General features: G+C 34.2%; 1 protein-coding gene across 1 annotated transcript in view; it reads left to right on the top strand.

The window, feature by feature from the left end:
* Positions 1–14,887, top strand: part of efl1 (elongation factor like GTPase 1) — a 99,523-nt gene that overhangs the window by 16,609 nt on the left and 68,027 nt on the right. Inside the window, exons 12-13 of the mRNA XM_081351953.1 lie at positions 2,496–2,595; positions 14,739–14,851. Coding sequence (XP_081208079.1) covers positions 2,496–2,595; positions 14,739–14,851 — 213 coding nt within the window. The remainder of the gene's footprint in view (positions 1–2,495; positions 2,596–14,738; positions 14,852–14,887) is intronic.

Here is a 14,887-nt window from a genome sequence, read left to right as displayed (position 1 = left end):
ATTGCGGTCAATCAAAAAGGCATCATGAAAACACAAAAGCACCATAAAAGTTGTCTGTATATCTTGTGCGCTGAAGTCATTTTATAGCTGTGTGTGAGTAACAGACTTAGGTGTGGTTATTTAGCTTATTTTGGTACAATTGAGATACTATTATAGTTTTTATTCATATTTTGAATTCATTTTTCTTTTTTTTAATTAATAGGTTTTTATTTATTTTTTAGTACATCAAATTGGGACATTTTGTCTCGCAGATTAGCTGAAATAATACAAAAGAAATTATATATATATATATATTTATTTCAGTTAACGTTTATTTTATTTCGAGTAACAAAAATGATGCTTGATCAGCAGTTTCATGTGAGGAAAAAGTTCAGATGTCGCTCTAGCGTATGCCATACTAATTTATCACGTCCGCCAGCAGAAAGTGGCTTTATTTGAAAGTGACTTCTGTGTGAGCCGTGGTTCATACATTGCTACACTATTGACAAAATCTCCCCGAAAGTTTGCAATGCGACCAGACCTTTATAGAAAAAAGTTAATTCAAAAAGAATATTCTGTCCTCATATACTCATGTTGTTTCATATGGAAGCTTGTTTCCGCCACAGAATAAAACATTTTAAAAGATAATTGCGACTTTTTATCTCACAATTGCGAGTTTACATCTCGCAATTTTGACTTTATTTCTCAGAATTGCGAGATATAAAGTCAGAATTGCGCGAAATAAAGTCAGAATTCTGAGATATAAAGTCAGAATTGCGAGATATAAAGTCGCAATTGCGTCTTATAAAGTCAGAATTCTGACTTTTTTTCTCACAATTGCGACTTTATATTACGCAATTCTGACTTTATATCTCGCAATTCTGACTTTAAAACACGCAATTGCGACTTTATTTCACGCAATTCTGACTTTATATCTCGCAATTCTGAGAAATAAAGTCAGAATTGTGAGATGTAAACTCGCAATTGTGAGATAAAAATTTGCAATTATCTTTTTTTTATTTTTATTTTGTTTATTTTTACTTTTATATATATAAATATAGAATAGAATAAATTAAAATCATGATTTGCTGAAAACATTTCTTTTCTCAGTAGCACAGACATTTATTAGTGCTCATTAAAAATGGCACACCAAGGGCCAGATTTACTAAACAGGGCAAATTAGCATGAGAGCTAAATTCCAAAAAAATGGTGATGGGAGTGGAAAGTACTGCGTGTGATCTACTGACGACTAGCAAATTAAAGAACACAGACACAGCCATCATTTCCATAATGACCTGCACAATCTACCAAGAGCAGCGTAAATCAGCGTCTGGTTTTAGACTTGCACTTTTGGGTGGTAAATAATGGCGCAAATACCAGTAAATTGACTAGCGTAAAACTTAGTAAATCACCTTGCGTGATTCATTTAAATACTCTCCTCCCATAAATTTTGTGTCTGAAAGGAAAACTATAAAATGCATATGCAATAAGGTCAACCGCCTAAATAACCCTGTCCATGCATTTTCAGCGCTAAGTTTTTTTTACAGCGTGTCTTTAGTAAATCCTGACTGAAGCTTTTTAACGGCAAAAGAGGGTTTGCGCTGGTGCGAGCTGTCAGTAAATCTGGCCCAAGGCTTTTCGTGCTCGGTTTGAAGTGAGTGACAAGATGCATGAAACGCATGCAATGACATCCACTGCTAATATATGACTGTACATGATGACAGAATGTTTTATTTTTGGGTGAACTATTGGTATTAAAAATAATGGTTTAATTAGAACCAAAACAATTAAGTTGGGTGGTCCATCAAACTCTTAAGTTCTTAGTGTCACAAAGAGATTATCTAGATCTTTAAAATACAGTCTACATTTGTGGACAAAAGTGATGTTTTGCCTAGGCAAATTTTCACCCTTTATTAAAATATTATTACAAATTTGTTTAAGATTTTGTAAGCATCCTGCATAGTTTTACTTGTAGATAATACCTTAACCTAGTGTTTTGTTCTTCCCTCATAATTAAAATATTTAAAAATGTATATAAAATATTTCCCTCATATTCTGATGATTCACTCGAACTTGTAGGATCATTAAAACAAATATCCTTTCTGGGCATTTTTTTTGGCTCACTACTGCTTTTTTAAAAGCCCCAGAAGTCGAATGCAGTCTGTGTTAAAAGTTGCCAGAGGGCATTTGTTTTTCCAGCCTTCACACAATTGCTACAAGAGTTTGTGTAGTAGCAGGATGCTTTTAATACCGTGTGGCCTGAGGCTGAGGTTTATTTGAGCTAATGCATTAAAAAGCCAAGCGCTCCTCTATTTTGGCTCACGGATTGTAATCTCACGCTTTTTGATGGCGCTTAGGTGTGAAATTTAGTTTGATTTTGTATTCATATAAAAGGACCACACCGTGTCCCATCCATATTGTGTTCAAAGTCCGAATTGTGCAATTACACTAGTGTTGCTGGCATTAAATAAGACTTTTGTTTTAATCTATTTGCTCTGTGTGTTTGTCCCCTGTAGCATTTCTAGATTGTTCGGCTGATGAGACGGCGCCTGTAATTGTCTTTGTGTCAAAGATGGTTTCCGTGGACTCCAAAGCTCTGCCACAGAACAAACAGAGGTATTGAACTTTTTTTGGTTTATTTTCAGAGAGACGTTAGTTATAGAGAGCTTGTATTGTTGTGATTATGTACTGTAGATGGCATGTGACTTTCTAATCCTAAAACTGCTGTTCTCCAACTTTCTCATTGTGATTTATGACTATAGGAACAGGGCCTGTTTATCACCTCATATTTAATCATTATAATTCTGATAATTAATTCAATTAGCTAACCCGCTGGTGCTGTTCGATCATTTTTTACCAAAATGCTTTGACTTTTTTGGTGTTTTTAGAATTTTTTACTTCATCAGAATAGTGCGAAACTTGGTAAAGGTTTTCACGTACTATGTGAACGCAAATAAAAAATCATGGACTCAAAAAGGTTAAATGGTCCTGAAAAAAAACTGACAAACTTGTACTGTTCACGGTCATAAATGACCACATTGGAAACGAATGGGAAGCCAATTTCATCTAGAGGAAACGTTTGGTACTGTGCCCATACAAAATCTTACCGAAAGCTTTTTTTTTTACATGTTAACCTCAAATTTGGAACACAACTTCTTTAGATTTATGGCTGTGAATTTAAAATAGTATTATGTTTCAGGTTTTTTTTTTGTTTTATTTCAGAAATAATCTGCCAAGTGTCTTCTTTAAAAAGAGACCGAACTGCAGTCTCTGCTCCAAAGCATTCAAGATTTATGACAGTTTATGGTGGAAAGCTTCAGGTCTATGCTCAAAAAGTGAATAACAGGTAATAAATGGATCATAACTATTCCATAAATATAATTTAGCACCATAAAATCCCCTAAAAATACTAAATATTAAATAAAAAACAGTATTGAACTAAAATATAGCACATTCATTTCATTGAGGAAAAAAAAAGCTGTCAAGCTGTCAATACATGTTAGCTAGATTATAATCACTACCTGTCTAGCAATGTGTGTTGTGTTTATGCTTAAATATGACTTAATTATGGTTTGTCTTTTTTAAAAACTTCTATAACATGTCATGATTTGTATTGAGTTCACATCGAGCTAGTCTAATGCGTTTTTACTTCAGACTTTCTTTTGTATTTTCCAGTTAGAGAACAGTCACGTTGCATCACCAAAACCAGCGAGCATTGATGTTCACTGTTTTGCTAAATTATTAAAATAATAACATAATCTCAGGGGGAACATCAAGTAAATATTTCAGGTTAAAGTGGTTAAAAAATTGTTTGGCAATCCTTGTCCTAGTGAAACAGGATGTCACGACATGGCTTACCACTTAAAAACATACAATATGAATGATAATATACTTCAGTTCACACATTTTATGAAGAAAAGAAAAGATTTATTTCACATTTATTAAATAAAATGATACATTTTATACAATACGAAAGAGTTTACTTCATTTAAAGATGGGGATTTGTTATTATTTTTAATAAAAGACTAGGCGGAATAAAATGCTTATATTTGAATGGGTGCACATATTTGTGAAGGGCGCTGTATATAATATAATAATATTCCTTATGGTAATTTTCTTTCCAGCATAGCACATATGAATAACTAGATCTGTTAAAACACTATTCACAAAACTATTATAATACAAATTGAACATAAGGTCTTTTTTGCTACACTGGCAATTGACAGGTGAATTGAGAACATATAAATATTTAATTTATAAAGTAATAGTAAAATAATATAAAGTGTATTGTTGCTCCTATGACAATAGGACTATTTAGCTTTTTCCCTGGATATGTTTAGCAAACGGTCTTGAATGTTGTTTTGTCGCATGCAGCATCATTTACAAAATGAGCCTTTTTCTGTCTCCTGTCACGTAAACGTGAAGACACATTAAAATTTTGTTTTTCATATTTTTGTTTTGGTGGCTTAATGTGAGGAACATTCCACATATGTGTCTCCACATGGACAAAAACAGCCTTTAGGCATCATAGATAAACGTCTGCTGGTAAATCTTCCACGAGAAGGAGTAAGGACAGATGTTTTCTTTTGTAGATGGTTTATAGGACTTCGATTTGAGTCGCTCACATAATTTACATCAGCGAGGATTAGACTATCATTCCGACTTAAACTATGTGCTGCAACCACATGTAATTCCTAAAGACTTTTATTTACTTGGATTTGCCCTTGGTAAATGTTAATTTTGGATGCTGGCTTTACTGCACAACAAAGATAAAATGCAGTAACTTTACTGTTAAAGGGACAGTTCACCCAAAAATGTAAATTCTGTCATAATTTCCTTATGTTGTTCCAAACCTGTATGAGTTTCTTTCTTCTGCTGAACACAAAAGAAGACATTTTGAAGAATGTTGGTAACGAGACAGTTGACGGTAGCCATTGAATTCCATAGTAGGAAAAAATATATATACTATAGAAGTCAATGGCTACCATCAACTGTCTGTTTACCAACATTCTTCACAATATCTTCTTTTTGAACCCTTTAAGACATAAAACAATTTCATAGACTGTAAAGAAAGAAATGGTTTTAATTGTGCTCTGATGCACAGAATGTGAAATTAATATCAAATAAAATGTAATATCAAAGTGATTTTTTTTCTTAGCTCCAGTATTGTAGTTACTGAGTGGTGCTTTTGTAGAGCAGTGGGACATTTAAAGGAAATCTTTTGGGATTTAAAAACAGCAATTGATCCTGATTTATTTCCCTTTTTAGCTATCCAGTAGAGATTATTCCAATACCATATGAGTAGATTTCTGATAAAAAAATTGGTACAAAAATTCCAGTTTATCCAGGGGAATCTGATTTGATTCCCATCGAATTCCCTATATGATCGGTTTAGGATTGGTTCCAAATGATGAGAGAAGTTCCAAAAAGAATCCTGTATACATTCCTTCAGGCATTTTGACAAGGACGAGAGCTCTAGGATCCTGAATAATAGATCTCTCTCTCTCTGTCTGTGTGTGTGTGTTTGTTTTGAGTAAGTTTACTATAGCCCTTGGGTTCTACAAACTTAATGGACCTTGGCCAAACAGTGATGTAGCAGTTGATCGATACGGCACCTTGCTTGCTCTGTTTGTGTACTGTATGTGTGTGAGCACAAGTTTGTGCTGCTGTTCTTGTCCTTTGTTGCTGGACTATGAAAATTGATATCCTACAGTAATGTTGCTTGCTTAGATCCTGTCCCTGTTGATGTCTTTTGTGTCTGGACTCAAATTGAAACAAATGTTTTTCAGTTTTCATCCTCCTAAGTGAGGTGACATCATGTCAGCGCTGAGGAACAATGCCTGTTGCAGATCCAGGAGCATACGCTAGATGGCGCTCTCATCCGCGTCAAACTCCTCAAATGACCTCAGATCTGAGGGCATGCGCTGCTCAGACTCTTTGTTCTCGAGTCAGTGTGTCAGTCAGCTCCCAGACGGCCCCTTTAGGACCGACCTCAGATCAGACATTTTCCATTATTCATCGGGTCGGGTGGAAGTGTGCAATGAAATTTGGTGGTGTTACAGATAATTCAGTCAAGTGGGTTTTTGTTTCCATCTGTGTCTTTTCAAACATTCCACCCACTCTCAAAGTCTTACACTTGCATACTTGATTCGTCTGTCCGCTGTTTGCAACCCTTTTGTTCTCACTTTTTGTCTTCTTTCTCACCTTCTACAGTAGGTGACAGCCTGGAGTACAGGTGGGCGGTATGACCAAAATCTTATATCATGATATGATTAATTTTACATCACATACAAATACAATGAAAAATAGTTTATATATGAACAAACAAACAAAAAACAAGTATTATTGGTAGTTTCTGGATAATCCAGTAAATGCAAGGGACTTCATCTCATTTGATTTATTTTCTTTATGTGTGTGTGTGTGTATTGTGGGTGGCGAAACAGGAAATAATAATATGTAAATCTGAATATATAGTTATAAGCCTGAAAATATAAATGTAAATCTGAATATATAGTTATAAGCCTGAAAATATAAATGTAAATCTGAATATATAGTTATAACTGAATATTTAGTTACAAATCTGAATATATAAATATAAATCCAAATATATAGTTACACATCTGAATGTAAAAAAATTAAATTTGAATATATAGTTATAACTCTGAATATATATTTATACATCCTGAATATATAATTATAACTCTGAATATATAAATGTAAATCTGAATATATAGTTATAACTGAATATTTAGTTATAAGTCTGAATATATAAATCTAATTAATGTAATATATATATAAATGCCGTTCAAAAGTTTGGGATCGGTAAGATTCATTTTTTCAAAAGAAGTCTCTTATGCAAGGCTGCATTTATTTGATTAAAAATAAAAATAAACTGTAATATTGTTAAATATTACGACAATTTAAAGGAACTGTTTTCTATTTGAATATATTTAAAAATATAATTTATTCCTGCAATGCCATTGTGAATTTTATGTAGACCAGTCTTCAGTGTCACATGATCCTTCAGAAATCCTTCATTCTAATATGCTTATAAATATAATATAAAACACATATATTATGCAAACACAAACTCCTATGTTGGATGTGATTAATCGCAATTAATCGATTTGACAGCACTAATCTACTAATCTAATCTAAATTTATATAGTTGTTTTTATTATTAATTTATTATTAATTAATTTACTTTATAACAACAGCCCTTGAAAATAACAGTTAGTCAAATAACAGATCATTCCTGCCCACTATATATAGATATATCTACTGGTTGACACATTTCTACCGTTACACTAAATATACTGGTTTATCACCCAGCCTGGAATGATTTTGAGGCCTTTGTTCTCACCCTTTGACCTCACCCTCACTGTTTTATGTCGACTGGGTAAGCGTGACACTGGACAGTCGACGATGTGGCTCGCTGATGTCGAAGCGAATTATCTGGACTTTAATGTGTGGAGAGACAGTTGCACTTTTAAATTATTAGAAGCAGATGGCCTGGGCAAACCCTGACGACGTTTGGCGGCACTTCTGTCTTTGAGTGTTGTTTTGACAGAGGGGTCTGTGGAACATGTGCAGACCCTTGCAGGCTACATGTAGCTTTTCATTGGCTGCAGGAGCTCCCGTGTAGCTTTAGCTGGCGGATCCGGGGTGCAGCTAATAAAATCCATGCAGTGTTTGTGTAGAGCAGGAAGAGTGATTAGAGGCATGCATGTGACTGTCAGAGCTTACACGCAAGAAACACTGTTCTGGAACCAGTTGCTTTCTTGGCAACGTATTGAGATGGGTAACTGTAAGCAGGTGAAACGCTATTAGCATAACAGGATATTCAGTGGAAAACTTCTCTCTTTCAGGAATTGGTTGGATCGTGAAAAGTGGGCTTTAAGTGCCAGAATGAAGCCAGGTGGTTGGAGATTTATTGATATAATGCTCACAAGGCTGCATTTATTTGATGAAAAATATAGTAATATTTCAAATATTAACTATCAAAACAACTGAATTTTCAGCATCAGTACTCCAGTCTTCAGTGTCACATGATCCTTCAGAAATCTAATATGCTGATTTGCTGCTCAAGAAACATTTCTTATTAATATGTTGAACACAGTTGTGCTGCTTAATATTTTTGTGGAAGCCGTGATACGTTTGTTTGGGATTCTTTGATAAATAGAAAGAATAAAATATATATATTTTTTAACATTATAAATGTCTGTACTGTCACTTTTGATTAATTCAATTCGCCCCTTGTTGAATAAAAGTTTAATTTCTTTAATTATGATAATCTTCTGACTGATGACAAACTTATGAACTGTTTTGCCTTTTAATTGACCGGATAGTGGTGATGTGACAGGAAAGTAAGTAATTAAACTATGTATTATAAATGTATTATTTAGAAATTACTGTTGTCTACATTGCCTGAATTCTGCATTGAACTCTATGTACTGTAGCAAGGCATCAAATTTTTATTCTTTTATTCTAAAATGTTTACTTTTTGTGTCAATTATGACTGTCATAATTTCTGCTGTCATAATTAAGACTTTATCTCATAATTATCACTTTTTTGTCATAATTTTCACTTTTTGTGTGACTTAGTATCTCTACGCTGTCAACGAATCATAACAGAGGTCATTTATAGACAGAAGTCTTAAAGGTACAGTAGCTAAAACAGGCAGTTTGATCATAAAAGGGTGGATAATGGTCATGAAAAACTCAATTACACTTTTTTTTTTAAAGGAAACTTGGTTAAAAGTGAATTCTTTAAGAGTGTAGAATTGGTTTCCTTTAACTTTTGAACTTTTCACGTATACATTTTAACTGGAACCGAGTAATTTCTCTTCCCAGCACCAGCTAAACACCTTTTCCCCTGACTGAAGGAGACGGACAGATTGAACTGGATCGAGCCACGTTTAATTTAGCGTGTTGATTTTCAAGCGGTAATTTCCCTCGTCGCCATCTCGCCAAACACTTTTGATGCTTAAATACCTTCTACTCCGTGTGTTTCGAACGCCGTCTAGCTCGGTGGAGATCAACTCCATTTCCTTCGGGTCTGCTAGAGTCATCGAGGGATGAGCGCGATTTATTAATGGAAAAAGAGTTGGGCCGCGGTAATGTACTCCTGTTTATACAGTCTAACATCATACTGTTTCCTTCAATCAAGAATGCTGCGGTTAATATGCCACCGTATTTGGGCCTTGACCGCCAGCTCCCCGTTTATCCTCCCTGGCTGTGGGCCGTTCAGAGAGGAGATGGGCGGCTCCCAGTGGCTCGTTAGCTTCTTTTTACTTTCATTGTTTGCTTGGATTCACTTTCTGTTGTATTCAGTCACGTCTCACCCTCCTTTTCTCCAGACGGACGCTCTCTCTCTTGCTATCTTTGTTTCTTTCTCTGTCTCACTTTCTCTGTCTCATGTTTTCCCCCAAACTTAAAGCAGTCAGCTTCAGACTATCCAGGCATAAAGTTTCTTCCTGACCTGAGATGATCTTTTTTCTTTCTCACGTCTATGGGGTCTCTGCCCTACACACTCACTCACTCAGACACACACGCACACACACACACACACACACACACACACACACACACACACACACACACACACACACACACACACACACACACACACACACACACACACACACACACACACACACATGGGTGTTTCTTCAACTACGAGCACTCTGTGTCCCAGCGGTTGAATTTAATTTCTTTTTGTTTATGAAGGTCACATTAAACTGTCTTATATATAAACCAGGCCATCATCATTTATTTTTTATACTTTTCAGTTGCCTTTTATGCATAAATTTAAGGCTGTCATTCAATTAGTAAATTATTTATTAGGCAGAAAGTGGTTTTAGACCAATGTATTGTTGGTTTCATTTCTGTATCACTGGATATCAGTGTATTGCTGACCTTAAGTTCACTTTTTTTTCATTTACAAAGTATGATTCATTTTTTAGATGAATTATGAAAAAATGAAGCTAAAAATCACTGCGTGTGTTCATATATATATATATATATATATATATATATATATATATATATATACATATACACACACTGTATGTACACCCACATACTTGCATTTATAAATATATTTATGTATATATATATATATATATATATATTTATTATTATTATTATTTATTTTTTTAAGAAAAAGTGTGTGTCTTTTTAGTGTTATAAAATGATTTAAGTTGCATTGAAATAAATAAATGTGTTTTTGAAAAGGTTATGGCATATTTCTAGGGACCATAGGGACCAAAATAAAATAAAATAAATAAAAACCCATATATTTGTTTTCTTAGCTCCGCAAGCGTTTCTCCTGCAAATGAAGTGTGTGGGATGTGCGTCTAGGTCTAAAGGATGACATCATCTTTTGTGAGGACAGCTTTTAGCTTGTAAATGAGCTTCCCTCCATATTTTCTTTCAAAACATCATATCTAAGTGTGATCGTCCATAAGCACATTAGTGTAGCGAGGGACGTCAAATGCATGAAAACACTCCCACATCAGATGAACTTTGACCCTTTGGAGTGAACTGATAAAGGGGCATTGCAAACATAGAGGCTGAGAAAATGGACATAAAGTGTTCGTTTAGACCAAGATGCATCTCAGATTTCAACTTGAAAAGTTGCGACGACAGCAGCTGCTAGCGTTATACCCTGACCCACATTTCAAAGGCACTGTTCCAGCCTTTACATATCAAAACAGTGTTATTTAAGCAAACCCAGATATCCTGCGCTGGAGGGAGACTTTGGCATATGCAGCATTGCTACTTGTAGTTTATTTGATCTTTCGTCTTGATTTGATAGAAGCTTCTGTTGATGTTCGTTTTGTGAGTTTTCAAGCTCTGTGTTCATTCTGTATGAAACATGCCAGGAGGAGTATGGGTATACTTTCAAAAGAACTGTTTTTTTTTTTTGTTTGTTTTTTTGATTTTAGAGAATATGAATTATTTATTTTTTATTATTTATTAAAAGAGATTTTATGTTTTTGTTGTCATTTTGAAGTATTTATTAAAAATCCCTTGTGGATCCTGAATAGAATTCTCTTCCTACATATCCAGATTTTCAGCAAAAACATTTTAAATTTGATTTTTCCTTTCAATTCATCGGTGTGGATTTAAATCAGATCGATAATTCCCCACAGGACGTTGAATTGAAATGACCAGAAGATAAATTTACAGAATTATTTATTTATTTATAATTCCTATGTCTTTATGCTATGAGTAAAGGCATTTATATTGTTACACAATGTTCTGTTCTTTTGAACTTCATCCATCAAAGAATGAAAAAAAAAAAAAAAAAATGTGGGGAAATGAAACCTCTAATTTTCCACAAAAATAGTAAGAAATGTTTCTTGAGCAGCAAATCAGCATATTAAAATGATTTCTGAAGGATCATGTGACTGGAGTAATGATGCTGAAAATTCCGTATAAAAAAAAAAGTATTGAAATATATTTAAATGGTAAACAGTTATTTTAAATTGAGATAATATTTCACAATATTACTGTTTTTACTCCTCTTATTTTGATCAATTAAATACAGCCTTTGAGAGTATAATAGACTACTTTCAAAAACATGAAAAATTCTTACAGACTCAAAACTTTTATATATATATGTTGCTCTATTTGAACATTAAAAAATATGAAATATTTCTTTGCGTTCTTCGGTTCAGATTTGCATCCTGCCTGTCACCTCAGTTGACTTTAAGGGATTGAATGGCGCACACCCCTGACATATACTCGGGTCAAGTCTGCTATTTTTTCCTCTCTTTTTTTTCCCAGTTGAATGAACTGCATCATGAAACCTGCAAAGCACAAATGCATTCCTCCACCTTTGGGGTTGCCATAGCAATGATCAATTTGGGTCAGTGTGTGTGTGTGGTATGAGATTTGGCGTGTGGGAGTGTTGTCAGCCACTCTTACACACACACTGCATGCAACGTTAATATGTTGGCTTGCCTGATTGGCTGCTGGTGCTGGGGGCTTTTATTAATGGCACAAGGCAGTCGGTAGGCAGAAAATTGGTTGGGCTGTTCAGTGCTCATGCAAAGACATTGATGATTATGCAATAAACAATGTTACTCAATGGAATAGCAAGGTTTCTTTAAAATACACTTTTAGAAGGAGAAAAGGTTCTATATATAAGGGTTCTGTCATGCACTTCATATGTATATATAACCTTTTTTAAATTTAAAAAATCAAAAAAAAACTTTTTAGTTTTAATTATTTTTTTTAATAAATTTTCAATGTTAATGAAATTGAGCTCGTAAACATACTTTATCACTAGTAAAAATGAAATAACCTGATAAACATGGAATTATTATGCAATCATTTAAGACATTTCTCTTATAAATAACCTTTTCTTGAGACCATCAGTTATTTATGTGTTTTGGTCATAAATCTAATTGTTTATATAGCATATTTATTGCATTTAAAATGTAATTTTATACATTGCAAAATGTAGATATTAGATTCACAAATCTCCATCTTAACAATTGTTTCCAATGGAAAACATCTGTAGTTTAATGTCTTGCATGCTGAAAACTGATGAAGTGTGTTTTGTGTGTAGATTATGTGTTTTGTGTGTGCAGATTTAGAAACAATTTATATTTCCATTCCTTTATCATCTTTTTTCTCCCTTTGAGCATATTAAAAAACAATCCCGCTTGTGGTTTTTAAAGACTTGGCCGTAATGTTCTGTACCCATTACTTCATGACCACAGTGGCCGAGCTTGTAAATGAGCTTCATGCTGTTTCCATTATTGCCAATAAGCGAAACTTTCAGACCTTTGAAAAGGAAAACATTACAATTCGGAGGAGGACTGATATAAAGCACTTGAGACGCACAACATGATTGAAGCACTGATGGAGCGGAAGTCAAAAGGGGGAAAGTGGGTAAAAATCTATTGAGTGTAACTGAGACCCAAATCAGTTGATTTATGGTCAAATTCACAATTGTAGTTGCTATTGCATAAAACACAGCTTTAAGAAGTTGAGGTTTTCCTCTGGACTGTATCCTGTTTTGATGTAATTTATGCACCCCAAAATTGTAATTAATATTTCAACATGGCAGTGTTCTCTCAAATCATCATATAGCTTTGTTTACGACTCTGAAGTTACAGCCAACACTTTCCATGAATAAGGTATGCTTTGTCCCGTTACATTTTCCTAGCATTAAAGACACAAATCGCATCTGGTCTTTAATTCACTGCAGTAAATGCAATGATTGACTAGAATTAAATGGGTTTTTTTTTTTTTTTTTTTTTTTTTTTTTTTCATTTATGGGAAATATAAGTTTGCTGCCAAAACTACTGTAGATAGTCCCTACTGAGTGACCGCTGCAACCCTTTTTTTTTTTTGCTAAAAAATAACACAATCACACAAAATATATATAAAATAAAATAACTTTATATAAACTGTAATAAACTAATATTTAGTTTGACAATCAAGTCAAGTCAAGTCAAGTCAACTTTATTTATATAGCGCTTTTCACAATACAGATTGTATCAAAGCAGCTTCACATTATTAAATAAAATAGTACATCAGTGTTTGTTTCTGGTGTAAAACATCCACGTTTGGTAATGCAGATCAATAGCACTGTTGAATCGATTAATCAAATTAAGTATCCCCAACTGAGCAAGCCAAAGACAATCATTCTTAAGAATCATAACTCTTTTGAGTCAGCCATACTACGCGCATCGCTTCAGTCAATACTGAGCTGAAACTTTTGTTACCAATTACAGCTTGTTTGGCAAGTGTTTTTGCAGCGTCATAAAAAGAAAACTTGATGAACTCCACAATCATTTGACTGGTAATTTCTCGGCAATAATGCCGTGTAACCGCATAGGATCTATATTTAGATATAAAGCAAAATAAGTCACAGTTGTTGGCTGTTATGTTCCTCTTGCAACGATTTGTTTATAGTCTGTAACAATCGTTCATTTGTCATCTCCTCAGATGGAGCCATCACCCTGCTTTAGAAGGGCCCTTAATAAATGTGGCAGCAGTTTGGAGGCAAACATGGTTTAAATCTTCTATTGGATCTACTGCTTGGGAGCATAAAAGCACATTATTAGAGCTTGATGCTGGCTAGTTTCAAGCTATGGTAACTCCTTGGTACATTTTTGGTATGTTGAGAACTGAGCCAGATTCTTTCCAGCCAGTTTCACTTTGAGATTTACATCTTCAAGTTAAACAATTGTAAGAGTTTGGTGTTCTATATAAGCTTGTCCGCAGCTCCCTTTTGTTCTTATGGCATGTCTGCTGCTTTTTGAAATAGAAATGATGAATCAGTTCACTTATCTTTGCTTTTAAAATTGAATGTGCGTGATTTTGGCTATTTAAAAAAAAAAAAAACATTTTATGTTACATAGGCCTACACTGGTCCAAAATAACTTTTTTAATCATTTGTACGGACATTTTCATGTTAAATGAATGATATATATGACAATTTTATTTCAGACTAAATGCAGGATAAAACATGAACAGCATTGTATGCTGATAAACTATATAATCAGTATATTTGGCATTGGAATTATAATGTGCTACACAATGAAATAAAATTGTGCAGTGATCTGTTGGCAAATGTCAGAGTTTAAGAAATGTCTTTCCTGGAATTCATGAGAATTAGAGAATTAATAATAGTAACAGAAAACAATGTAGCCCACTGTGCATTTGTGATCTTGCCAAGTGCTCAGACTTCTGTGGTTCACAACCGTTATGATTTGTGATGTTTTTTGTACTTTCAGGCCGTTGACTCAGGAGGAGATCGCCCAGAGAAGAGAACTGGCCAGACAGCGTCACGCCGAGAGACAAGCTGCCAATCAGAGTGCAGAAAGCCCCGGATCAGCTGATGCTGGAGGTACTTCAGCCCCAGCCATCGGTAGTATCACAGACA

This window comes from Scardinius erythrophthalmus, assembly GCF_964197995.2.
Source record: "Scardinius erythrophthalmus genome assembly, chromosome: 2".
Lineage (NCBI taxonomy): Eukaryota > Metazoa > Chordata > Actinopteri > Cypriniformes > Leuciscidae > Scardinius > Scardinius erythrophthalmus.
This window is presented reverse-complemented; position numbering and strand designations above follow the sequence as displayed.